The sequence below is a fragment of the Juglans regia genome, chromosome 3 (genome assembly GCF_001411555.2).
Source record: "Juglans regia cultivar Chandler chromosome 3, Walnut 2.0, whole genome shotgun sequence".
Classification (NCBI taxonomy): domain Eukaryota; kingdom Viridiplantae; phylum Streptophyta; class Magnoliopsida; order Fagales; family Juglandaceae; genus Juglans; species Juglans regia.
This window is the reverse complement of record NC_049903.1, coordinates 5,494,853-5,517,590: the sequence shown is the minus strand read 5'-3', so window position 1 is coordinate 5,517,590 and position 22,738 is coordinate 5,494,853. Positions and strand designations below refer to the sequence as shown.

The 22,738-nt window shown below is 34.1% G+C and overlaps 2 protein-coding genes across 3 annotated transcripts; one reads left to right on the top strand and one right to left on the bottom strand.

Moving 5' to 3' along the window:
• Positions 1–4,731: 4,731 nt before the first annotated feature.
• Positions 4,732–8,214, bottom strand: LOC109014417 (serine/threonine/tyrosine-protein kinase HT1-like). Its single transcript, XM_018996881.2, has 4 exons — positions 7,916–8,214; positions 6,475–7,626; positions 5,780–6,235; positions 4,732–5,245 (listed from the first exon to the last, which is right to left on the bottom strand). Exons 2-4 carry the CDS (start codon positions 7,207–7,209, stop codon positions 4,973–4,975), a joined length of 1,464 nt encoding a protein of 487 aa, XP_018852426.1. The 5' UTR covers positions 7,210–7,626; positions 7,916–8,214; the 3' UTR covers positions 4,732–4,972.
• A 4,883-nt stretch (positions 8,215–13,097) lies between these two features.
• On the top strand, positions 13,098–20,405 carry LOC109021788. 2 transcript variants are annotated; one of them, XM_019004507.2, is made up of 10 exons: positions 13,133–13,149; positions 13,456–13,894; positions 14,561–14,803; positions 14,971–15,184; positions 15,374–15,483; positions 15,565–15,764; positions 16,532–16,635; positions 18,670–18,857; positions 18,951–19,150; positions 19,794–20,405. In XM_019004507.2, exons 2-10 carry the CDS (start codon positions 13,606–13,608, stop codon positions 20,058–20,060), a joined length of 1,815 nt encoding a protein of 604 aa, XP_018860052.1. In that variant the 5' UTR covers positions 13,133–13,149; positions 13,456–13,605; the 3' UTR covers positions 20,061–20,405. The 2 variants fall into 2 exon arrangements, with proteins under 2 accessions (XP_018860051.1, XP_018860052.1); XM_019004506.2 differs by having other exon boundaries at positions 13,098–13,894.
• The last annotated feature ends 2,333 nt before the right edge of the window (positions 20,406–22,738 follow it).

Below are 22,738 nucleotides of genomic sequence, written 5' to 3'. Positions count from 1 at the left end.
TCTAGTCATGGGAGTTTTTCTCAGTATCTGCAGAATTTAGTAACTTCTAATGTACCTTTAAAGTTCAATTGTACAGTTCAGAAATCCCAAGCACTTTTTCTCCAATATCATGTCATACCATAGGAGTTAGGAAGAGAAGATGGTTCACCATACAAATGAACCAACTCTTTCTGGGATTTTTTTAATGAACAAGAATATTTAGGAAACACATTGTGTCTAACAAATTAGATTTCAAAAATGTTCACAAGAAAGTAAATCATAGCCAAGGGAAACAGCTCTGATTGAATATTACCTCACCATTCTCTGGTTGCTACTCAGCAGTAATATCCTTGACCATATCTTCTTGATTTCCATGCACCCACTCACTGCAATAAATAACGTTCTAATCTTTTTAGTCATTGGTAAACATTTGGCCAATTGTCAGCTGCATCATATGAGTTTTGCAATAAGAGCTCACACTCTCTGATGGGAATGAGGTGCTACTAAGTCACTGAAAAATATATGAGTTATCAACAAAATCAAGTCCAAAAAGCAACACTAGTTTTGCTTTTTGGTGTGCTTCGAAGATACTAAACAGCATTAGGTAGTCTCCACCAACAATTGCAGTACTCTCTCCCTAACATAATATAGCAAGACATGTTGTCCACTCCGTTACCAAACAAAAGGGTCTAGATTGCCAACATGAGGCAACACTGGCCATTGAATTTTATAAACAGGAGATGCCTTGTTGCAAAGGTAGGATTTTTACCATGCTCAAGGGCTGGACAGCGAAGGAGGCGTGCGGGAGGTGCTGCAGCATCCATGGGTTGCTCGTGGTGGTGCTGCGTCTTGGCTGGAGCTGGCGATGGTGGCTCACTGCAGCGGGGAAGGCCACTGTAATCAGAAAACCGTGGGGTGGAGACCTGCGAGAGACACCATGCGAGGGAGAGAGATGCGGGAGCTGGGGTGGAGCGACAATTGGTGACTGGCGGAACCTTAGGGCGGCTGAGGGTGGCGATGGCCATGGCTGGAGACGGCGGAGGTGCACAGATCTGCTGGAATCCTAGAGGGAGAGGGGGAGAGAGAGAGTCAGCAAGAAGGCGAGTGGCTGAGGGGGAAGACCCACGGGCTCGACTGCAAGGGCTGCCATTCACGGTGGCGCAGCAGGGAGGAGAGGGTCAACAATCGCAATGAGAGGGAGGGAGACAGAGAGAAAGAGGAGAGTATCGTGCGGGTGTTTTGTGTTTTTTTTTTGGGGGGGAGGGGGGGAGAAAGGAGCGGGGGATTTAATTTTATTACTATTTGCGGCGGGTTTTTATCGCCGCAAAAACTAATAACGCCGCTGAAAATACTAATAACCCAAAGCTTAGTCTATTTGTGGCGGAAAAACGTCGCCGCAAAATATAATAATTCTGTAAGACTATTTCCGGCGACATTTTATCGCCGCAAAAACTAATAACCTTGTGGCAAAAAGTGATAACCCACGAAGGAAACATATTTTTGATAATTTTATTTGTGGTGACTTTTAATAGCCACAAAAAGTGTTTATTTCGTGGCAAAATCTTATTTTCCCACGAAGTTTTACTTGCCAACGTGATCTCGTGACAAAAGGCTTGTATTTTTTCCCACGAACAGTTTTCGTGTCATCAACCTGCTATTTGCCACGATCGTATTTCGTGGAAAAAACTTTTAGTGGGAAAAATCCATATTTGTTGTAGTGTCCTATACATGTTGGTTCAAGGTTTCAATTAGCAGATGTTTTTACTAAGGCACTACCAACTACAAGTTTTTATTTTTTATTGTTCAAGATGGGCATCTTGAATATATATGCCCATCTTAAGGGGGAGTTTCAAAAAGATTAGAAAGAAATCAAGATGCCCAGCTCAGCTCCATCGCATAGCCCTACAGCCTCAACATGCGATAGCAAAACTTCATGACAGCAGGAAGGGAATTGGCAAGGATATGTGAAGAGTCTTTTATACAGCTCGGCAACTCCACCTAAGCATTGTTAGTTAGGATTTTGTTTCTTCCTTTCCCTTCTAATTTCTATAGAGTGTATACTTGCATACCTTTCATAGAATTGTACAGATCAGTAGCTGTACGTTTGTTACCCATTCCTTTATTTCATTGGTTGTGTGATTTTTTGGTTAATTGTATATAAGTCACGCAAATGTGTACAGAATTTGGTGAATGAAAATGGTATCTTCAAATCATTACTCTTTCTCTCTCTTTTTTTTTTTTTAAAACATAAACTCTTGTGAATGACTAAAAACTCATTATATAATATTATATGAAAGAATAGTACAAACTACAAAGACTAGACCTTGGTTCTCTGTATTGGGTCCTTTGTACTTTAACCATACTTTTGAATTCTAATATTTTTATAAATTTTAAATCTAGATGACATTCATATAATTTTAAAATTTAAAAGGGATTTATACAATTTATTTATTTTTTGGTAATTTTAAATATGTCTCTTCATTCTCTCTTTCTCTTTTTTAAATTTCATTATTTTTAATAATTTATAGGCTCTTTAGTTTTTTATTTGTTTTTTATTTTATATCTCAACTCAAGTTTGTGATTGTTTGAATAATATCTCTTGATAATAATATCACTATATTTGTTCAACGTATATTTATTTTAGAAATTATTAATTCTTTCACACACACATACATATATTATAGACACTTATTTTTATATATATGCATTTCCTTTATAAATTATGAATTTATGTATATATAATTAATCTCGAAACGGTACATCAAAATGTATCGATATTAAAATATTTAATTTCAATATTTAAAATTAGAATAATCACATAAACGAAATTTAAAAGATTGATTTTATCCTTACCTAACGACGCACCACCGCCTTCTTGCTCTTTTGTTTTTATTTTCGTCAAATAAAAAATAAAAAAGGAGAAGAAAGAAATAGTGGAGTGAAATGGGTGTTTTAACCGTGAGTCGTGTCCCATTGCCAGATTTCACCAACCATTTGCCGCATTTAGCTTTAAATAATAATAATAATAATAATAATAATTTAATTTTTTTTATAAAAAATTAAAAAATAAAAAATTTTATCAATAATTAATTTAAGAGTAAGGACGTAAATGTTATACAGTCGTTTTGAAAAAAAGTAAGATCTACTATTAAAAAATTAATTTCTTTTTATATAAATCTCGTATTTATTCATTTTTTTCAAAATAATTTTTTAACACTTTAACACTTACGAGTGCAATTATCATTTATCTTAATTTAAAATCAATTTAATTTAATTCAAAAACACGTTTTTCAATACCGTACAACTGCAGCGTTTAAAACAACCCCATCCTAGTCCACATCTGTGGGCTGCATTGAAACTGTCCAAGTTGCATTTTGCACGAGGCCCACGTAACCCTAATACAAAATAACGTACAAAATATTCCATTCGATACAATAATATCGAGTGAATTTATATTTACCACAGATTCAATGAAGCCAATCGGCCTATTAGTTACATTATTGTATCTGCACAAAATTTGATGGGCTTTTTCTTAAAACTATCGGAGGCCCAAGCAACCACTTTACGTGTCAATGCAACTAAAGAAGAAAGAGTCAAATTTGGCACCTTGATATTGACACTAAAGAAACAACAATCAAACTTGCACTAAAATTCAACGCGACTTTCACGGTCAGCTAAGCAGTTGCATTGTATCTGGCACCCATTTAGGGTATGCTTCACCTGCTCAACGGGAGTTCTGGTGGTGCATTCACATTCACATTCACAGATAAAAGAAAATGGAAAGACACAGATAATCAGAAACAAGAACAACTTGAACAAAAAGTAGATTGTTCTTAAATCGGCCTTCATGCATGCTTGGTCAGTGCATATTAATGCATGCTCACCAAACTGTAACAATTTGATGTGGGGATCTGAAAAAAACCTCATTGGGGATGATAGATCTACAATGGTTTTAGCAAGAGAAAAAATCTAGGCAAAGCTGATAGAGATGAATTTCATGACCAAGAACTCATTTCATGCACAAACTCCGAGAGGACAGTTTCATCCAATGAGTTTAGCTACGAATTAGTCACTGTTCACATCACACACTCCATACTTATAACTTTTCATAAGGTGTGGGGGCCTTTTTTTATAGGGTGTATATGTGTTTTTCATTAGATGTAAAGTGTCGATGGTGAATAGTAACTAATGAAAATAATTTTTCTTTATCCAAAACATAATTGAATGAACCCTAATAATATCTAGGTTATGGAACAGACACGGAGAGAACGTGAGAATGTCAGCCACTCCTGCTCCTTTTCCTTTTCTGGTCATAGATCCTAGTACCCATAGGTTGATATAACCAGTATCCTAGAGAAAACACACGGAAAGATCGTGTGTAGACCGTGCATGTGCATGTTTGTTTATGCTTTGATGCATGTATATGCATTTACGCGAAAGGTATGGCTACTTGAGACTATAGTCACATGTATAATCGTATAGGACTGCTGCATCACCACCAATTTGATGACATTATTTATGGGATAGGGGTTAATTCATTTTGCTTGACCCCAAGGGCAAAAAACGTCTTAAAATGTGTCATATGAAATTAACATACACCAGAATAACTTGTTTTCAATAATACTTGTAAAAAATCCCTATAGATAGAACCCATTATGTTTTCATTTGGGGTTTTGTTTTTTTTCTATTTTTTTCCCCCTTCTTTTTTGTAAGTTCAATTAAAGGAAAGCAACAATGATTCAAGCAAAGTGGTGTGAAAATAAAATAGTAAGATGAACCAAGTGTCTCAGGAGGGGGGCACACACTAAGTTGATTGTCATCCGTTTCGAATTTAGTGTAAATAAAAGACATTTACACGCCAATGCATGCCTACTAATCCATTCATTCAGCTTCACATGAATGTAGAATAACACAATAAGAGAGGCTTAGAAAACAAACCCTCTTTTAATTACAATGACCTATTCAGCTACAAAAGCCAGGTCCTATGAAAGATTCATGTGAATTTAGGTTTAGGCATTGATGAACTATTAGGATGCACGGGACCAAGCTTTTGGATCCAATGAAGAAGCCCTTTCTTATGATCTTGGCAAGTAGGATTTTGTACCAGATTCAGGGTTCCATCATGGGCAAGTGAAGACTCAAATTGCTCCAATACCTTCACAACCTGCCAAAAATCCGGCCTTTTCTCCGGTTGCAAGGACCAGCATTGCTCAATTAAAGCTCGCATGGCAGGTGGACAGTCCCCTGGGATAACAGGCCTCAAATTCTGAAAATGCAAAATTTACCTGTGTTAGAATTGATTCCATAAAAACAAATCTAATTGTGATTCACAAGAGTTAGGTAACATGGGAAGAAAACCGGAGTGCTAAATACAACGAGAATATGGTGCAGTTAAAATCGATTCTCATTTCAAGTGCAGATTAAGAGTCAAGGGTCATTCTATGTCATGATCATTTTTTATTATTGGTAAATAAAATTTTATTGATCATAAAAATAGGCAAAGCCAAGTACATGGATCATATACAAGAGCAATGCCTGGGAGTGAATGTCACGATCATCTAATACTAAAAAATAAGTTAACATGCTTGAGTGAATTGTCTTAGTGCTAAATGAATGACACATTGATTAAACACAGTCGGACTGCGTTTATTTTTAGCAATCTTTTTTGTTGAAACTTCAAATATGCGCAAAATAACTTCCCATCCATTTGTAAGCAATTCTGTACATAAAGATCACATGGCACAACTAAAAAATTCAGAAAGATCAAGAGACTCAGAAAAAAAAAAAAGCAGGATCAAACCTTAATTACTACTGCAAAAGCAGCCTGTACGGGATTCATGTCCTCATAGGGGATCGTTCCAGCCACCATTTCCCACAGGATGAGCCCAAAACTGTACACATCAACCCTTCGCCCGTAGGCTTTATGTTTAATCATCTCGGGTGCCATCCAGCGATAAGTCCCAGGGTCATCAGCTAAAGAATCACAGTACACCTCCTCACAAGCTATACCAAAATCAGCAATTTTCAAGCGGAAGTCTTGGTCAATAAGGACATTTTCTGGTTTAAGATCGCGGTGAATTACGCCTTGAGAGTGAATGTATTCCATTCCACGAGCAATATCCAGAGCAATTGCGATTAGTTTGTGTAAAGGAAGTGATTTATGCTCAAGCTTATGTAAATATGCCCTCAAGGAACCTTCTGATAGATATTCTGTGATGACACAGTAAACTGGTGGCTTTCTGCATGCTGCTACAAACTGTGATAAAAATAATATCGGAAATAAGGTCTAATAAAGGCGCACCACAAACCTATTTACAATAATGATAATTTTGGCCATGATTCAAGAACCAATAACGAATTAAAAACTCAAGGCTTAGCAAATATGTGATCAACACATTAAAAAACTGAATAAGCCAGAGGACAATTTCTGTCATAAAGCATATAGGCATGACGGAATAACAGATAACAGGGGGGGAATAGAAGAAGTTTGATAACCTTTATGACATTTTGATGATAGAGACGAGATAGAAGAGTGACTTCCCTATTAAATTGCTTCTCTAATCGAGCCCCCAAGGCTCCATTTTCGTCATCATCAGGCACCCGAATAATTTTAACTGCAACAGGTTCGTCGTTGTATATCCCATGGTAAAGCCGACTATGAGCCCCGTGGGCAAACTTCAGCCCCAGAAACAGCTTAGACAGATCAACACTCCATTCATCTGCTGTTTCCACAGCATTAACCCTCCCTCCACCATGATCAAAATACCTTGCCCACGTCAACTCCTTCCGGTACTTTGACTTTTCATTAACTTTCAGCGAGGCTAAGTGCCTAAGCGGACTAGTATTCGACCGAGATGGCGAATTGGAATCCTTATTCATCAATCCCCTTTCCGATTCCCTTCTCCTGGGAAACGGAGTGATGAATCTCTTTCGCTCAGACCTTGCTTCCTTAAACTCATCAGAGAGCACGGTTTCAGGTAAAGGGGACAACGATCTCTGCTTGTTTATAATAGGATTCCGCTGTATCTTCGAATTACTGGGAATCGATTTCTCATTAGTAGCAGTCGTTCTGGGTTGAGAAGCCGTCGTTCTGGGCCTTGATTTCAAACCTGAATATCGGTCAGGCTGTACTGAAAATGGAATAGAGGTCAATCTTGAAGAGTCCAACCGATGACAAACTGTATGAGAGAACTTTGTTCTCCTAATCCAGGAATTAACTTCTTCTTCCATTTTTCGGTCGTGGTAATTCGTTGAAACTCTAGAAGACCTTGCGCCCACAAACCTCCGTAATCTTCTTCTCCTCCTCTGGCTGAGCAGAAGGGACAATCTCAAACAATACTATATGAATTTCGAAGCTCCAGAAACCAAATTTCCTAAAACCCATCAACTACCATTGACAAATTGGCTACTAAAAATCAAATCTTTCCTTCATGAAAATCAAAGAACCATTGAAATCCTGGAAGACCGATCATGAATGAGACAGCCTCCAAACCTAATTTCATCTTCATCAGAAGCAAAATCCCTCGAAGTCGAAACCCATCATAGCCCATCCAAACACAGACCTCCCAGACATCAGAATTTGCTCATCACGGCCAAACCCAACAAACCATTTTGGCTTCAAAGTCAAATCCCACCTTCCGTAAAAGACTGGAAAATCCCAAACAAATACCCACTAGACAAATCAATAAAAAAAACTCTCAACAATAAAATAATAAAAAAAGCCTAAAACACGGAAAGGTAAACTCATGCATATTGATAAGAGGACCTCATCATTGTAAACTCCATTAATCACAGAAGAAACCCAATAATTGGGTCCAAAGAATCATAAACCCAAAACAAATATTATAAACTAAGAATACCCAGAGGCATAAATAACCCAATATACACAAAGAACAGCATAATAGGGCCCGAGGATAAACACAAGCCGCAAGCTCACCACGAGTGATGGTGACGAAATCACCGAGACTTTGAAGGGTATTTGACCATCAGCTTTACCAATCGATGAATAGAGGTGCGGTAGAAAGATTGATAGATTTTTTAACCTTTTTCCTCTCTAATTACGTTGTACAATGTCTAAGCTATCATACGTGTCGCATACGGAGGGAAATGGTGGCCGTAGATTCCATCGACCCGACATAATTGCAGAGGTCTGTGAAGGTGCTATGGGGTCCGGAGTTGGGTTTTGGCGGTGGGGACCGCACAGAGAGGGTCAGAAAAGACGGAGAGGAGAGACAATCGGAGAGAAGGAATTGTTAGATTAGATTAATATAAGAACCCAAGTGGGAAGAGGAAGAATCCAAGTGTCTCTATCGGAGAGAATGAGGTACGGAGGATATTTTAGCTGTAGAGCCAGCCAAAGGTACGGATTTCGCACGGGAACGTAGTGTTTGTGTGGATACGAAGGGAACAGAAATATGTGTGTTTATAGAGTATAAACAGCGCAATTAGAAGATTCCGTGTATTCTTTTTATATTAAATATTCTAACTAAATTATTTATATTTATAATTATCATTCTTTAAATTATATAGCTTAATTTCCTTTAATACATAATTTTAAATTAAATAATTCATATTTTCCGTTATTATCCTTAAAATATAATATTCTTAATTGTTTAATCTTAATTGTTTAATTAAAATTTTCACTTAATTATATTTCGAGCAGCAAATTCAAGTAATTTGGTTAAAAAATGATGAATAATTTTTATAAAAGTAGAAGACTCTCTTACTTTAATACTACTAAGCTTAATCAATTTAATGAACAATGAGAATTATATTTCTAAGTTATGGAATAATGAGTTGATATTTATCTTATTTTTAACATAAAAATTTAAAAAACTTAAAAAAAACAAAAACAAAAACAAAAAGTGAGGGAAGGGTAGACACTCTCACTAGAAACTTGGTATTATTGAGTATTTTTTTACTTTGATGTCATTTGAGGCATCAGACACGGTTGGGACCACCAGAACGATGGCCCCGTCCATATCTGACAAATCGTGCAAAAAGTAGTGTTATTTTTAGTGGTACTAGAGTCACCGCTCGGTCCGCTCCCACTATGGTTAATGGTTTTTAAATTTTTATTTTTTTTGTTTTTTATTTTTATATATTTTTTAATACATTTAAATATTTTAAAAAAATAAAAAAATTATAAAATTATTAAAAAATACTTACTTAATTATTAAATAAAAAAATAATAATAAAAAAAATACAGTGATAGAAACCATCGGTATAAATTATTAGTAAGAGTAGTATTATTTGTTTTTTTATTTAATTTTTTTATTTATATTTTTTATCATTTTTAAATATTTTAAAAATATATAAAAAATATATTAATATATTAAAAATTACTTCTTTAATTATTAAATAAAATTAAAAAAAAAAAATTCATTGAACTATTAAATTGAACCGTAACGATTAAATAGAACAGTAAGTATTGGACGGTATAGTAATTTTTTTCAATCGAAAAAAAAAACTTTATTTCTTGGTATGTAGTATATACACTATACAGACCGAGCGGGGTCTGAGAGGATGTATGTTTAATCCACAAATACTGACTCTTTCTATAAGTTTCATAATTCTATAAAAATTAATCCCTAGAAAGCCCATCTATCTTAAAAATTATTTTACATATTTAGGATTTTGCTTTTGATAATGCAATCTCATATATAAATAAAGATAAATGATATATGTATATATAAATCTTAAATGTATAGGTCTAGCATAAATCTTTTATAAAAAAATAAATAACACCATGAAAAAATATGAAAAACTCTTCTTTTTTTTTATGAGGTCCACATTTTTATACAAAATTTGTATATTTAAAACTTACACCTACCATTACTTATAAATAAAAGAGTTATGCTACATACAATCATTTTTATGTATATTTTTCATACTACACTGATGTGATTGGTCAAAATAATTATTTTATATTAAAAAAAAATGATGAAGCTAATCGCATTAATAGAGTGTACAAAAAATACGTCAAAGTAACTGCACATAAAATTTTTAAAAAAGAAATACACCGTTTATTCATCAAGTAATATATAAATTGTCATGGGTAAATCCATCTAATAACAAACGAGTAATATAAATTGTGAAAAAAGCCTAACTGATAACAAAAAAATAGCAATCCCATCGTATTAAAAACGAGCTTCTTAACTAAAAATGATTAAATAAAAATTTAAATATATGATTGTATTAAATATTAAATAAATATAATTATTTTACTAGTTTTTCTTTGATGAGATTTGAGACTTGGAGTAAGAACTGTGATAAGTAGAATATGTAATTTTTAGTGAGTAATTTTCTGTAAATACCATTATTTACACCCCTATCAAACGAATATAGAATGCTATTATATCGTGTGCAAATAAAATGCAATGACCCATGACTTTCCTCCTCTTTGCTCTTTTTAACTTGTAAAATTAACTAGTGAAAATAATAATAGAAGGAAAAGAAGATAAAGTTTCATTTGTTATGTACTTTTCCAATTATTAAAAATTCAATTAAAAGTAATGGTTGACATATACATTGCACTAATTAATTTGTAGGTTATACCCATATTTCACTTTTAATATTTTTTTGAAAAATGTTACAGTCACAAATAGATCTCACAAAAATAAATTTATAAATTGACACGACTTTAACTTGTAAAATCCACGAATTAGTTAGTGAAAATGCATATAAAACTTAAAAGTAAGACCATATTACGTTGTGCTTTTATATATATATATATAAATGCCATTTATATTTATAATTTTACTCGCAAAATTATTGACGTGCAAGTTATTGAAATTATGAAAATTATGAAATTTGAAATTCTAGGTTTGAATTAAAGACTAAAAACTAATAAAATGGGATGGTCTCAATATGTATAATATTGTACGTAAATTGTACAAAGAAAAATTATATTTATCATCTCTTATATCATACATTAACATGTAATTTGTCATTTTTATCATTTTATTTAAACACACGTATTAATATGTAAATATGTATATTTAAATAAAAAATAATAATAATAAATCACATTCTAGTGTATGATGTGAATATGCTAAATAGCATTTCTCATTGTACGAATATATAACACTATATATTTTTTAATATGAGTTTATATATAGTAATTTGAAAGCAGAAAAGCAAATCGTGTCAATATGATATTTTATGGAAGAGTATCAAATAAAATAAGGTAAGTTAGGATTTTAAGGAAAAAGTAGGGAATAAGGCAATCCTCCAGAGCTATTAACATCATAGAATTTAAATGATCCACATGTCTGAATGAACAAAAATACCTAATATATTCTTTACTCGTTCTCCCATGATTGTAAATATTCTATGTATGCTTTATTTTTAGATAAAGACAATGATCTTCTAAGATTCTTGAGGCTTCTACATGGTAATAAATGGCCTCAATTTAATTAAATAGAAAAATTTTCTAATTTCTTGTGTAGTAATTTTATATGTCAAATCATTTAGGTCATGTTTGGATTCAGAAAGTGTTTCATCTCATCATTACAATTTTTTAAAATTCTCACACAAAATATAATAAATAATTTAATTTTTTCAAAACAATAAAACAATCTCATCTCATATTTAAATCCAATTGGGTATTTAATTTGATTAAACAATTCAAAAGAATTTAAAGTTCTAAAATTCAAGAAATAATTTATAAAAAATCATTGATTAAGAGGCAGAGGAAATGGTGTGTCAATTAACCAACACCCTTGTGAGGATATCACGGATTTATGGCAAATCAATCAAGTCTGACGAAAACATTTCAAATTATGACAAGAAGAGGTGGGAGGTCGTTGTGCAATTGTATTAATTGTCTATCAAGAACTGATCTGATCTGCATCCAACGACGTGGAAGCTGCACATGATTTTTGATAGAGATTCGAATCATCTCAATGCTAAAATAGAAGCCATAAATGCCAAAATATACACTGCAACATTATATAAGTACGTAATATATTATGTGTCAATGGTCGGCCTCGCAATCAATTAATTTTGGATTATACTTTATAGATCAAATCAAAACCATATTCTATATTCAACAAAACTATTGATTATTTGTTTCCCTATTCGTCATGTATAGTTCGTGCAATGATACTTGGGCCTCGATGACGCGAATATTTAAAATGTCTTAATTTTTTTTTCATTTGGCTCGTTTGTTTTTAGAGATGAGATGAGATGAGTTGAGATTAAAGTTAAAAAAATTGAATAAAATATTATTAGAATATATTTTTTAATATTATTTTTATTTCGAGATTTGAGAAAGTTGAATTATTTATTTTATTTTGTGTGAAGATTTGAAAAAATTATAATGATGAGATGAGATGTTTTTTAAAAATAAAGAGATCTTATATTTAGACACATGAAGTGAGTAATACGAATAAAGATTTTTGAGAATTTTTTATTTGTGATATTATTGTATATTGTGAAGTCTACTTATTGTGTTTATTTTTCTCTAATTTTAGAGGGTTTTTGGGTAAAATGCTGAAAATTTGATATATAAAATAGATAATGTAATATTTCGTGAATATTTCTTATTGTTTGAAATCTTTTACGCAAATAATTATAAATGTTATAAGATTTAGGTTACATTTAGATAGTAAGATATTATGAGATATTCTGTAAAAAAATAATGATAGAATATTAAATAATAGTGAATAATAATGAAAAATAATAATAAATAATAAAAAAATATTATAAAAAAATCCAAATTAGGCCTTAATTTATATACTTATTTATTTATTTTTGGGCTTTAATATTTGGATAATTTTTAAAAATCTTAATTATTGAGATATATTTTTATATGTGTCTTAAGATGATAAAAAATATATATATATATTTAATATATATATCAAGACACTCGGAAAAGGAAAATTGAAAGAGATAAATAAATGTGTCAAAAAGACAGCAGCGCCAGCAAGCTTCATAGCCTTCATTATGAAGGCCAAATGTCAGGCATTGTGTTTGGGTAGCACAAAGTTTTTGTACATTATTAGGTGATGCATCAATATTGGGTTGTTAACATCACGCACATGGCGCAAGATAGCCTATCAGGATTTTCCATGCTTTTCATTATTTGATAATTTTTCTATAAAGTTTTTCACCCTGCGATCACAAAATTAGCAAAAACAATATACAACTACAAGAGTTTGATCCCAGGTTTGTTCGCAGCTCCTCGAATTCACAGACACCTGGATTCTTGCTAAAAACCCTACACACCAATCACAACACTTGGGTTCATCCTGTCCTAGATCAGATAATATTTTCTCAATGCTCCACTGAAATTCCAAAACACTTTTACTGGATTGGCACTTGTTTTTCATGAGCAAAAGATTTGATTTGATCTGTTTTTGCTTTGAAAGATCAGAAAAGCAAACTTTATTGTTAATTTTTTTTATGTTAAGTGTCCAACCTTATTGTTGTTATCAAGAAGTTTGAAGCAAAATTTTGTCTGCATTTGGTTAGGGAGAGCTTTGATTAAGAAATTCAGGGGTGCCCTTTAAGTCTGGGCCTAATTTGGTGAAGTGGGTGTGGATTATCAGGGAGTGTTTGGGGGGTGAGTGAGTGTGTCAATGGGAAGGAGATGAGAGGGGCATATGAGGGTTTTGGGGAACGATGACTGGAGGGTCATTGGGGATGCGTTCGGGGAGTTATGGGTCTTTGGATAAACAGCTACAACAGAACAGCAACAACGGTCACATAAGCAGCAGCAACAGCTGTTACATCAACAACGTCAATGGATTGTCGCCAATTCCTACAACGCGGAAGCCTTCGAAAATGCAGAAGGAGAGGGAGAGGTTGTTCCATTGGATCTGCAAGTTTGCTGGACGCAAAAAGGTCGGAATGCTGCTTCTATGTGTCATCTCCGCCGCGGTTTTCGTCTGGGTTTTGTACGTAGGAAAAGGTTTGGTTTTGCACCCCCTCTCTGTCTCCTGTCCTTTGATGTAGTTAGTGGATTATTGAGCTTAATGATAATGAATATAGTTGATCGAATTCAACAAGGAAGCTGGAATAGAAAAACGAGTTTTACCTTGTTAATTTTTCTGCTAAGAATAAGGACTTGGTTCTATCTAGCACTCGATTGGTTAACCTTCAAATTCGAAATTCAGTAACAAGCCGAGGGATTTGTGGGTTACCACCTCATTTATCGTGACAGTTAAAGTGAACTCTTAATTTCATGCTACACACAAAAAAAAAAAAAAGGTGAAAAGTAAGAAAAACTTATATCGATATTGGAGTTTTATTTTAAAATTGCTCTGTTTTTCTTTTTCTTGTTTTCTTTTTATTTTTAGAGAATATACTCGGTTTGATGGTTAAAGTTCCAAAGCTGCGCCCCATTCTAAAATCCAACAGACGTGTACTAAATGGCTTAATGGACATGAGCTCCTTGCATCTGTTTCTAGTATTTGGCTCATCTTAATCCACATGCATAGTTGCATATGCCTTTTAACCCAAACGTGTCCTCTGCAGAATCTGTGTACTTTGATATCCTTGTTTCTGGGTTTCAGTATCAGCCACTTCTATATAATTTGTGTAAGAAAATTATGCATTTATTTTGGCAAATCTTTAGGTGAAGATGCTCAAGAAAGTGAACCTGTTCAGAACATTGGTGTAAACGGGAGCATGCCTTTAAATAACCATATCGAAAGTAACACTCTATCTTCACTGAACGTAATGGGAGTGGTTCGCAATTTGGCTTTGCCTCCACCTCCTCCTGCTGTTTTTCTAGGGTATACACTTCCTCCAGGGCACCCATGCAATAGTTTCACTCTGCCTCCTCCACCAGCTGATAAAAAAAGAACTGGACCACGGCGTAAGTTCTGCATTTAATTTTTGAATAATAAGTTATGCAATTGCTACTCCTGATTCCCATAAATGTCTTGCAAGTCCCACAATGGTCGGTGTGTTTAGGTGCTAATATCTTAATAATTACAGTGACATTAATGATGTTGCTGAGTTTCTTTCTTGTTTATGCTTCAGCGTGTCCTGTATGTTACCTTCCTGTTGAAGAAGCCATTGCCTTGATGCCAAAGATTCCCTCAGCTTCCCCAGTTCTTAAAAAATTAACATATATTTACGAGGAAAATTTATCTAGAGATGGAGAATTTGGAGGTTCGGACTTTGGTGGATATCCTACTTTAAAGCAGAGGAGTGATTCTTTTGACATAAGAGAGTCAATGAGCGTGCACTGTGGGTATGCTCTTCTTCTTCTTGTGAAGTTTTATTGAATATATTCTCAAATATTTAATATTGTTTCTTTGGATATTTTCTTGCATTCTGTTTTCTTTGTAATATGTTTATTCCGGCAACAGTACATAATAACTATTAGGGCCCTTCGCATAAATATTTGCTGTTCCATTGATTTTTTTATTCAATAAATCAGATTTGTCAGAGGAGTTAAACCTGGCCGCAACACAGGATACGACATGGATGATGATGACCTTCTTGAGATGGAGCAGTGTCATGGTGTGGTTGTTGCATCAGCTATATTTGGTAATATTCTGTCATTTGGTTTTCATCTGCTTCTGGTTAAAGATGGTGGTGTGCTAACCAAATAAATCCATTCTCCATCAGGAGCTTTTGATGATATAAACCAGCCAAAAAATATCAGTGACTATTCCAAGGCGACTGTTTGCTTCTACATGTTCATAGACGAAGAGACAGAAACTTATATGAAAAATGCTGGCACTCTTGGCAGCGAAAAGAAAGTTGGGTTATGGAGAACAGTTGTTGTTCGTAACCTTCCATATGAAGATGACCGACGCTCAGGAAAGGTAAGAAATCTGAATTTTAGGTGGTGTCCTTTCTGCCTCGAGATCACAGTTTGCTTTAGAGGTTGCCTAGTTGCCTGTCTTGGTGCTGTAGCATCAACAATTTGTTTGTTCATATGTATGTGTATGTACTGTTATTTTAGTCATAGCTTGGTCAATGTTCTTTAATATGGATAGGAAGGATGCTGAGTATGGACAAACTGCAGGTTCCCAAAAAGCTCCAACTCAAATGTCACCTTCTCCCCTTGAAAGAGTGGGGTGAAGGGTGTTCTTATGAGTTCCTGATCCATAGCTTTTGCATTTTAGTCAACAACCAAAATAATATGTTTAGAATGCAGTTGATTTTTTTCCATGGACGTCGTTGAAACTCTAATGTCTCAATCCCTCCTCCCGCCCTGCTCTTTAAAGGGGAAAATAAAAATACAGTTGGTTAATTCCATGATACAAGTTACTGAAAGGTTACCTATAAAAATGATGTTACTGAGTTGTTTAATAGCACCCAAGTCTCAACCCTCTTCCAAATCCCCCCAAACAGAAAAAACCTAAAGAAAACAAAGGCAATGATATTTTCGGATGCATTAAGATGTTAATAGATAGCAACACGTTTATACTTAAAGGGGCCATATTTTCTTTTGTTGTATGCAGTGGTAATATTATGTGAACAGTATGATTCATGGGGTTTGTACCTTGATCGCTGCGTTAATGTTGGTATACATGTGCTAGTACTTTTATATACCGAATAGCTCTGACCCAGACTACTCCTGTGGCAGATTCCAAAGCTTCTAGTCCATAGGATGTTTCCAAATGCCCGCTTTTCTCTTTGGATTGATGGAAAGCTTGAACTTGTTGTGGATCCTTATCAAATACTTGAAAGGTACTTTTGCTTTATGATCAACTATATTCCTCTATATTCTTGTATTAATTAAGTTTCTCTTTTTGCTATGTATTGTATAAGTCTTTCGTACTTATAAAAAAAAAAGTTTTTATAAGTCCTTGTCTGGCATTGGATCAGAAGCTTGCTTAGTTATTTACGTTTTTTTTTCTCCTGTTAGTGGATAAATTGATCCCCCTATTTAAATAATTCCACTTTCGTAACTTCTCCTATAACAGGGTAGACCTCCAAATATAAGAATCTTTTTCTAGACAATCCTGGCCTCATTTGCCAAGTCATACAATCTGCTTTCTTAGAAAAACAAAATCATTCCATTTCATAGACGAGCCGTGGGATTAAGTTTTAGAAATAAGGGAAGGAAATTAGAGAGTTGAATTGCAGTGTGCTAGAAGTAACAGTTTTTCCCCTTCCCGTGTGTAGTGTATACATTGATGGATAAATCCCCAAATTGGATGCAACCCGGCCTTCCAGGTTCTCTTTGTATGTTTTTTTTATTGGTAAAATAAAATTTATTGATAGAAAGAGCAGGTGTAGCCCAAGCACAAAGGACCTATACAAAGAGAACACGTAGCTACAAGTTAGGAAGACCATCTTTTGGTGCCCCCAAATGAAGGCCATCATTGTATATATTGAAAACAAGAATACATATGGGCATCTTTTTTGTGCTCCCATAGGAAGGCCAAGTTATATTGTTGGTAAGCCCAATTTTGATTTTTTTAATTGGTAATTTACAGTCAAAATTAGGTGTCCTGAACCCACAATCTCAACTTCCACCCTATATCTATGAAGGTAGAAAATACCATTTGAGCAAGAGCTCATTGCAATAAGTATACTTACCATCACTGTTCAGGAGCATTCTACTACCTTGATTAGAGCCTCCATGCAATGAGATAATGTACCCTGCTCCATCTCAGTTATCAAATCTTTTGACCAATTGGCGATTGCTTTACCTCCTCCTGAGTCTATTAATGTCCCTGTTGACAATACATTGGAGGTATGACTTGTATGAGTCTGCTAATGTCCTTGTTGATGAAGCTTCTTTTTAGTTTGTCTCCAATGAACTGGATGGGAGTTCTATTTGTAGCCTGTATGTTCCAATTCAAACAAAAGAAGCACCAACTAGTTGATGATGTACCTTCTGCGCATCAACATTACATAATGCCTAAGTTGCAGCTTCTGATTCTAGTGCCAATGCATTTTGTTTATTAGCACACTACTAAATGGATCTTTTCTTGAAGGTGGTTGTCTATCCTTCAGGACTATCATTAGTTGCCTCGTTTTCTTAGGAACAAGGATACTTGATGTGGAGTTTAGATCGTTTTGAATTATCTTGACCAGAACTATGCGCAAATACAATAGTAAAACCAACAGGACTTGTCTGCTTTATGCTCTTTTATGGTCAAACCTCGCCTATTTCATTCAGCCAGGACCAAAGTCTTTTGGTGCTTAATTTAGGGATCTCCTTTTGGGTGTCTTCTTGAGGGAATGTTCTTCTAATCATTTCTCTTGTAACTTAGTATTAGCATTATATTATGTCAGACCAGTCGATGAACTAACTTTTTTCTTCTTGCCGGCTGTAAATAGCATTTAAATACTAAGTTATTTTACTCCGGGCAGCCAGTTACACAATTGCCTTTTCTAGTAATGTGGCACTAAAACTTTCTGAGTGGGGAAATCTTTTGTCGCCTTTTTGGCTTAATTTATATGCTCAGATCTGCTCTCTGTTCTACATGGCTTTGACTATTTTTCTTACTTTGAGTGAGTAGATCCAACTAAAGCTGCAGTACGCATCTAAGCGATGCAAAAATGAGGGATTATTTCATTCTTTATGAACCTGCTGACAGAGTCTGTCTGTGAATGTACTTAATTATGGGCTGGGCTCTATGATGGTTTAGACATTGCTCCAAACATCACACTGATTTTGATTTATGATCTCTGCAATGATAGAAATGATTCCTGTACATGATTATTTCCCTTCTGGGAGTTCTTTAATTTACTGTTAAACCAAAATTTCAGGTTCTTGTGGAGGAAAAATGCTACTTTTGCAATCTCTAGACATTATAAACGCTTTGATACTTTTGTGGAAGCAGAGGCAAACAAAGCTGCTCACAAATATGACAACGCCTCTATTGATTTTCAGATTAACTTTTACAAAAATGAGGGTTTGACACCATATTCAGAGGCTAAACTTCCCATCATAAGTGGTAGGTGCAAGCTCCTTTCCTTCTTTTTGTTCAGTTGATGCCTCCTGATTTGTTTGTGAAGTCTTTTTTTTTTTTTTATGGCTGGGTCTATAGATGTTCCTGAAGGATGCGTGATAATAAGGGAGCATGTTCCTCTCAGCAACCTATTTACTTGTCTTTGGTTCAATGAAGTGGATCGTTTTACATCCAGGGACCAAATTAGTTTCTCCACTGTGAGGGACAAGATTTTGTCAAAGGTGAATTGGAGTATTAGTATGTTCTTGGACTGTGAAAGACGAAATTTTGTCATTCAGGTAATTTTCTTTAAGCATTTATGGGGTTATCAGGGTATGTTAAATGTCTACTGGTAATTGAAGTGGATCTATTTATATCATATGAATCATTCTGGTATGAAGCTATATCTACTTTTGAAGCCATGGTTGAACATAGCAGCCATAATCCCAAATGATATCAAATTGTTGCAAGTAGTTTCATTTCATGATGCGCCAATCTTCCTGATGATGTTGTCTAACTCCCCGTCTAAATGCTATTTGTAGGCACAATGCATATTTTGTTTTTTAGGAACCACAGTTTTCAATTCCCTTTCCCCCTTTTAGTCCAGTTTACAATTCCCAATTTGATCAATTATGTCCTAACTCCCAATATCAATTATTTTGTATTTTTTTTTTTATATCTATTGTGTAGATGATATTGTCAGTTCCATTGCATCAAATTTCCTGAAAATTAAAAAAGGGATCCCCAATTACTCCCTGAATAAGATTATATGTCTTCTGTAAAACCATGAAGTCAGTTGAATGTTATCTCAAATGGACTAATTCTCTAAAGCCGTCCACCTGCAGTGTATTTTCTTGTTATTTAGATTGGTTCTCTGTCTGTCTGTCTGTCTGTCTCATTTTTACCTCACTAAAGTTTGAATTTTTTGTTTGCTGCCAACAGAAATACCATAGAGATGTATTGGAACAAATTGCTCCCCCTGTTCCTGTTGCTGTTTATCCTCCACCACCACCACCACCACCACCACCACCATCACCATCATCACAGACTCTATATGATGAACCACCGATCAAATTTTACCATGAGACTTCACCAGAAGGGACTATAAGTGTTCCAATTAAAAAGGCCCAACCAAGGCGTATCAGGAGGTCCAGTTCTAGGCATCACCGCAAAGTCTCCGCTGGTGTTAGGGACATCCATTCTAGTTGACGTTTTGGTCGAAGCAAGTTATGCATTTCTTTTTCCTTGTCCCTTTCAATGTCATTGTCCTGGATCGGGAGGATTTGTTCAAGGTGAGTGTTGTGCTTCTGCTTCCAAGATTAATGCTGTCTTTCTCATTCTTTTTCCGCTTTTGGAGTTGTCAATTTTCATTCATTTTTTGGATGTATATAATAATATTATAGTATGGGTTGCTACCAAAGCCCTTATATGTAGTGACCCATTAGTCGTTTCCATTGTCATAGCAGCCTCACTGTGGAACTCAATTATGTAAAAGTCATATATTCACGTCTCTTTTGAAAGGCAATAAAAGGAGATAAAAAGTTCTCGTAAAAATTGGTTGATTTTTGTTACTTCTGCACATTCTCCACTTTTTTCTGTGGATGATGACATTGGGAGGAGCTTGGGCTTGAACCCAATTGGTGCTAATAGCAGTCTGGCTTTTAGCTTTTGATTTATGTCCTTGCATGTCTTCTTCATCTTCTGGTATGCTAACATTTGCCCAAATCCAATAAGTATACTCTGGTTTTTTACAAGTCATCGCTCCTCTCTCTCTTTCTTTGCTGCACCTAAAAGTATGCAATTAACACCAATGCAGAACTAGACGAGAGAAGCCTTTCTGCCGTTACTTTCATAATATATAGAGCCCAAACTTCCATATATCTTCTTTTTGCCCTTTGTACAGTATCTAGGAGGAGTTGTGCTAGCGGGCTGCCCAGTACTTACCGCTAGCACAAATATGTAGTTTGTATTTTTAATTATTTTTTTGTAAATATTTTTTTAACATTTTTTAATTATTAAGAAAAAATTAAAAAATATATATAATGTTATTAATAATCATTTTCTTAATTATTAAATAAAATAAAAAAATTAAAATATTCGACCGGTAATTTTGAGGAGGTTAAGTAGTATTTTTTTATCTAGGAATTCCTTCGGGGACGGGACACCAGGTCCATATATTTTATAGAAATGCTTGGGATCCGAGACTGGATTCCAAGAGTGCTGCAGTTCCATAAGTATTTTTTTTAATGATGTGAATTTTTTTTAAATGTCAAAGGATATAAAATAAATGTATGAAAAAGAAAAAAAAGGCATTCGGAGAATTTGTTGGGCGGTAGGTGTACGACTCTAATTTTAACCCCTGACCTGCAAATAAGGTAACTTGCACTACTGGCTGCCTGCCTGCCTGCAGACTTGCAGTACCACTGCTGCTATTAGCATGTGGTAATGAATGGGTGGGACCAACGAAATCCTCGAACATATACTTGTCGTGGGATTTTTTTTTTAAATTAATTAAATAAATTCATGGTGTATTTCGTAACAAACGCTATATTTTTAAATGAAAGAGGAATTATATTTGTAGTAGGGTGTATTCTAACGTATTTTTTTTTTAAAAGTGAATAAATTTGAAAGTCACGTAATTTTTTTTTAAACAATAAATTTTATTATTTTTAAAATGAATGCACAAAATTTATATACTTTAAGATTGTATTTTACATATTATTCTAACTGATTTATTTTGATGTGGGATCCAGAAATTATTCTTTGGAAATTATTAGGGTTTGAAGTGACACTAGGCAAGTCTCGAATTGTCTCGATCTTCCTTTGAAAATATGGCAAAGCGGATTTGTCTTATTAGTGTCCTGATTAATAGCGTCCACTCTGACTGTGAACAACAGCAATCAATAATTATAGTAAGAAAGCATTTATCTTTACAGTTAATCACCACATCTTCTTATAGAAAGCAATCTTCTTATAGACATCTTCTTATAGACTTCTGATTTGTCGTGTCCGGAGATTTCTTTCACATGTTTTATTAGCAAAGATTAATTTTACAAGCTTTTTATTATTATTAATAAGTCAAAAATATTTTGAGAATTGTTATGATTATAAATAGATCTCATAAAAATAAATTTATAATATTATATTAAATAGTGTCAATTTATAAATTTATTTTTATAAGATTTTTTTGTGGCCTTGAATATTTTTACATGCGACTCAAAGAATAGACGACTTGGTACGTTTGGGTAGTGAGAAATGTTGAGAAGTGTTGAGAATTTTTGTAAATAGTAGTAAAAAAGTAACGAAAAAGTAATAATAAAATATTGAATAATAGTAAAAAGTAGGTAAAAAGTAATGAATAGTATAAAAGTAAGTAAAAAGTAATAATAAAGTAAAGAATAGTAGTGAGAGTACTTGAGGTACTCTCACTTGCCAAACATAGACGACTGACTCGTTCCAAATCAGTTGGGAGAAAATCTTCATCCCATTTTTTTGGGTAAAATATGAAAATGTGGAAAGCATACTCTCTCTCTCTCTCTCTCTCTCTCTCTCTCTATATATATATATATATATAACAGTAGCCCATCGTGGGCACCCTGATGCTACAATCTGCAGTTGTTTAGTAGCAATTTTATAATAACCAATGCAGGAGTTTTGCATAAATAAGGGACATGAAAAGATTAGAATCTTTATTTGATCTATATTACTGATAGTATGGGGCACATGTTTGTTGTTTTGAAAATTTCACTGGTATTCGTTTATGAAAATATAAACTAACACTACTACATCATCCAAAATTGGTTTTAACGAGTCATATAGCAGCGGGCACAGCAAAAATTAAAAAAAAAAAAAAAAGACCTCAGTAATTAAATAAAAAAATAAAAATC

Bases quoted from the DNA above. Each gene is read 5' to 3' on its own strand.
- LOC109014417 (XM_018996881.2), bottom strand. From the start codon at position 7,209: ATGGAAGAAGAAGTTAATTCCTGGATTAGGAGAACAAAGTTCTCTCAT. The intron at 6,236-6,474 runs GTTATCAAACTT...TTTTTATCACAG, and splicing joins ATCATCAAAATGTCATAAAG to TTTGTAGCAGCATGCAGAAA. The intron at 5,246-5,779 runs GTTTGATCCTGC...TTGCATTTTCAG, and splicing joins CTTTTGCAGTAGTAATTAAG to AATTTGAGGCCTGTTATCCC.
- LOC109021788 (XM_019004506.2), top strand. From the start codon at position 13,606: ATGACTGGAGGGTCATTGGGGATGCGTTCGGGGAGTTATGGGTCTTTG. The intron at 15,765-16,531 runs GTAAGAAATCTG...CTCCTGTGGCAG, and splicing joins ATGACCGACGCTCAGGAAAG to ATTCCAAAGCTTCTAGTCCA. The intron at 16,636-18,669 runs GTACTTTTGCTT...CCAAAATTTCAG, and splicing joins CCTTATCAAATACTTGAAAG to GTTCTTGTGGAGGAAAAATG.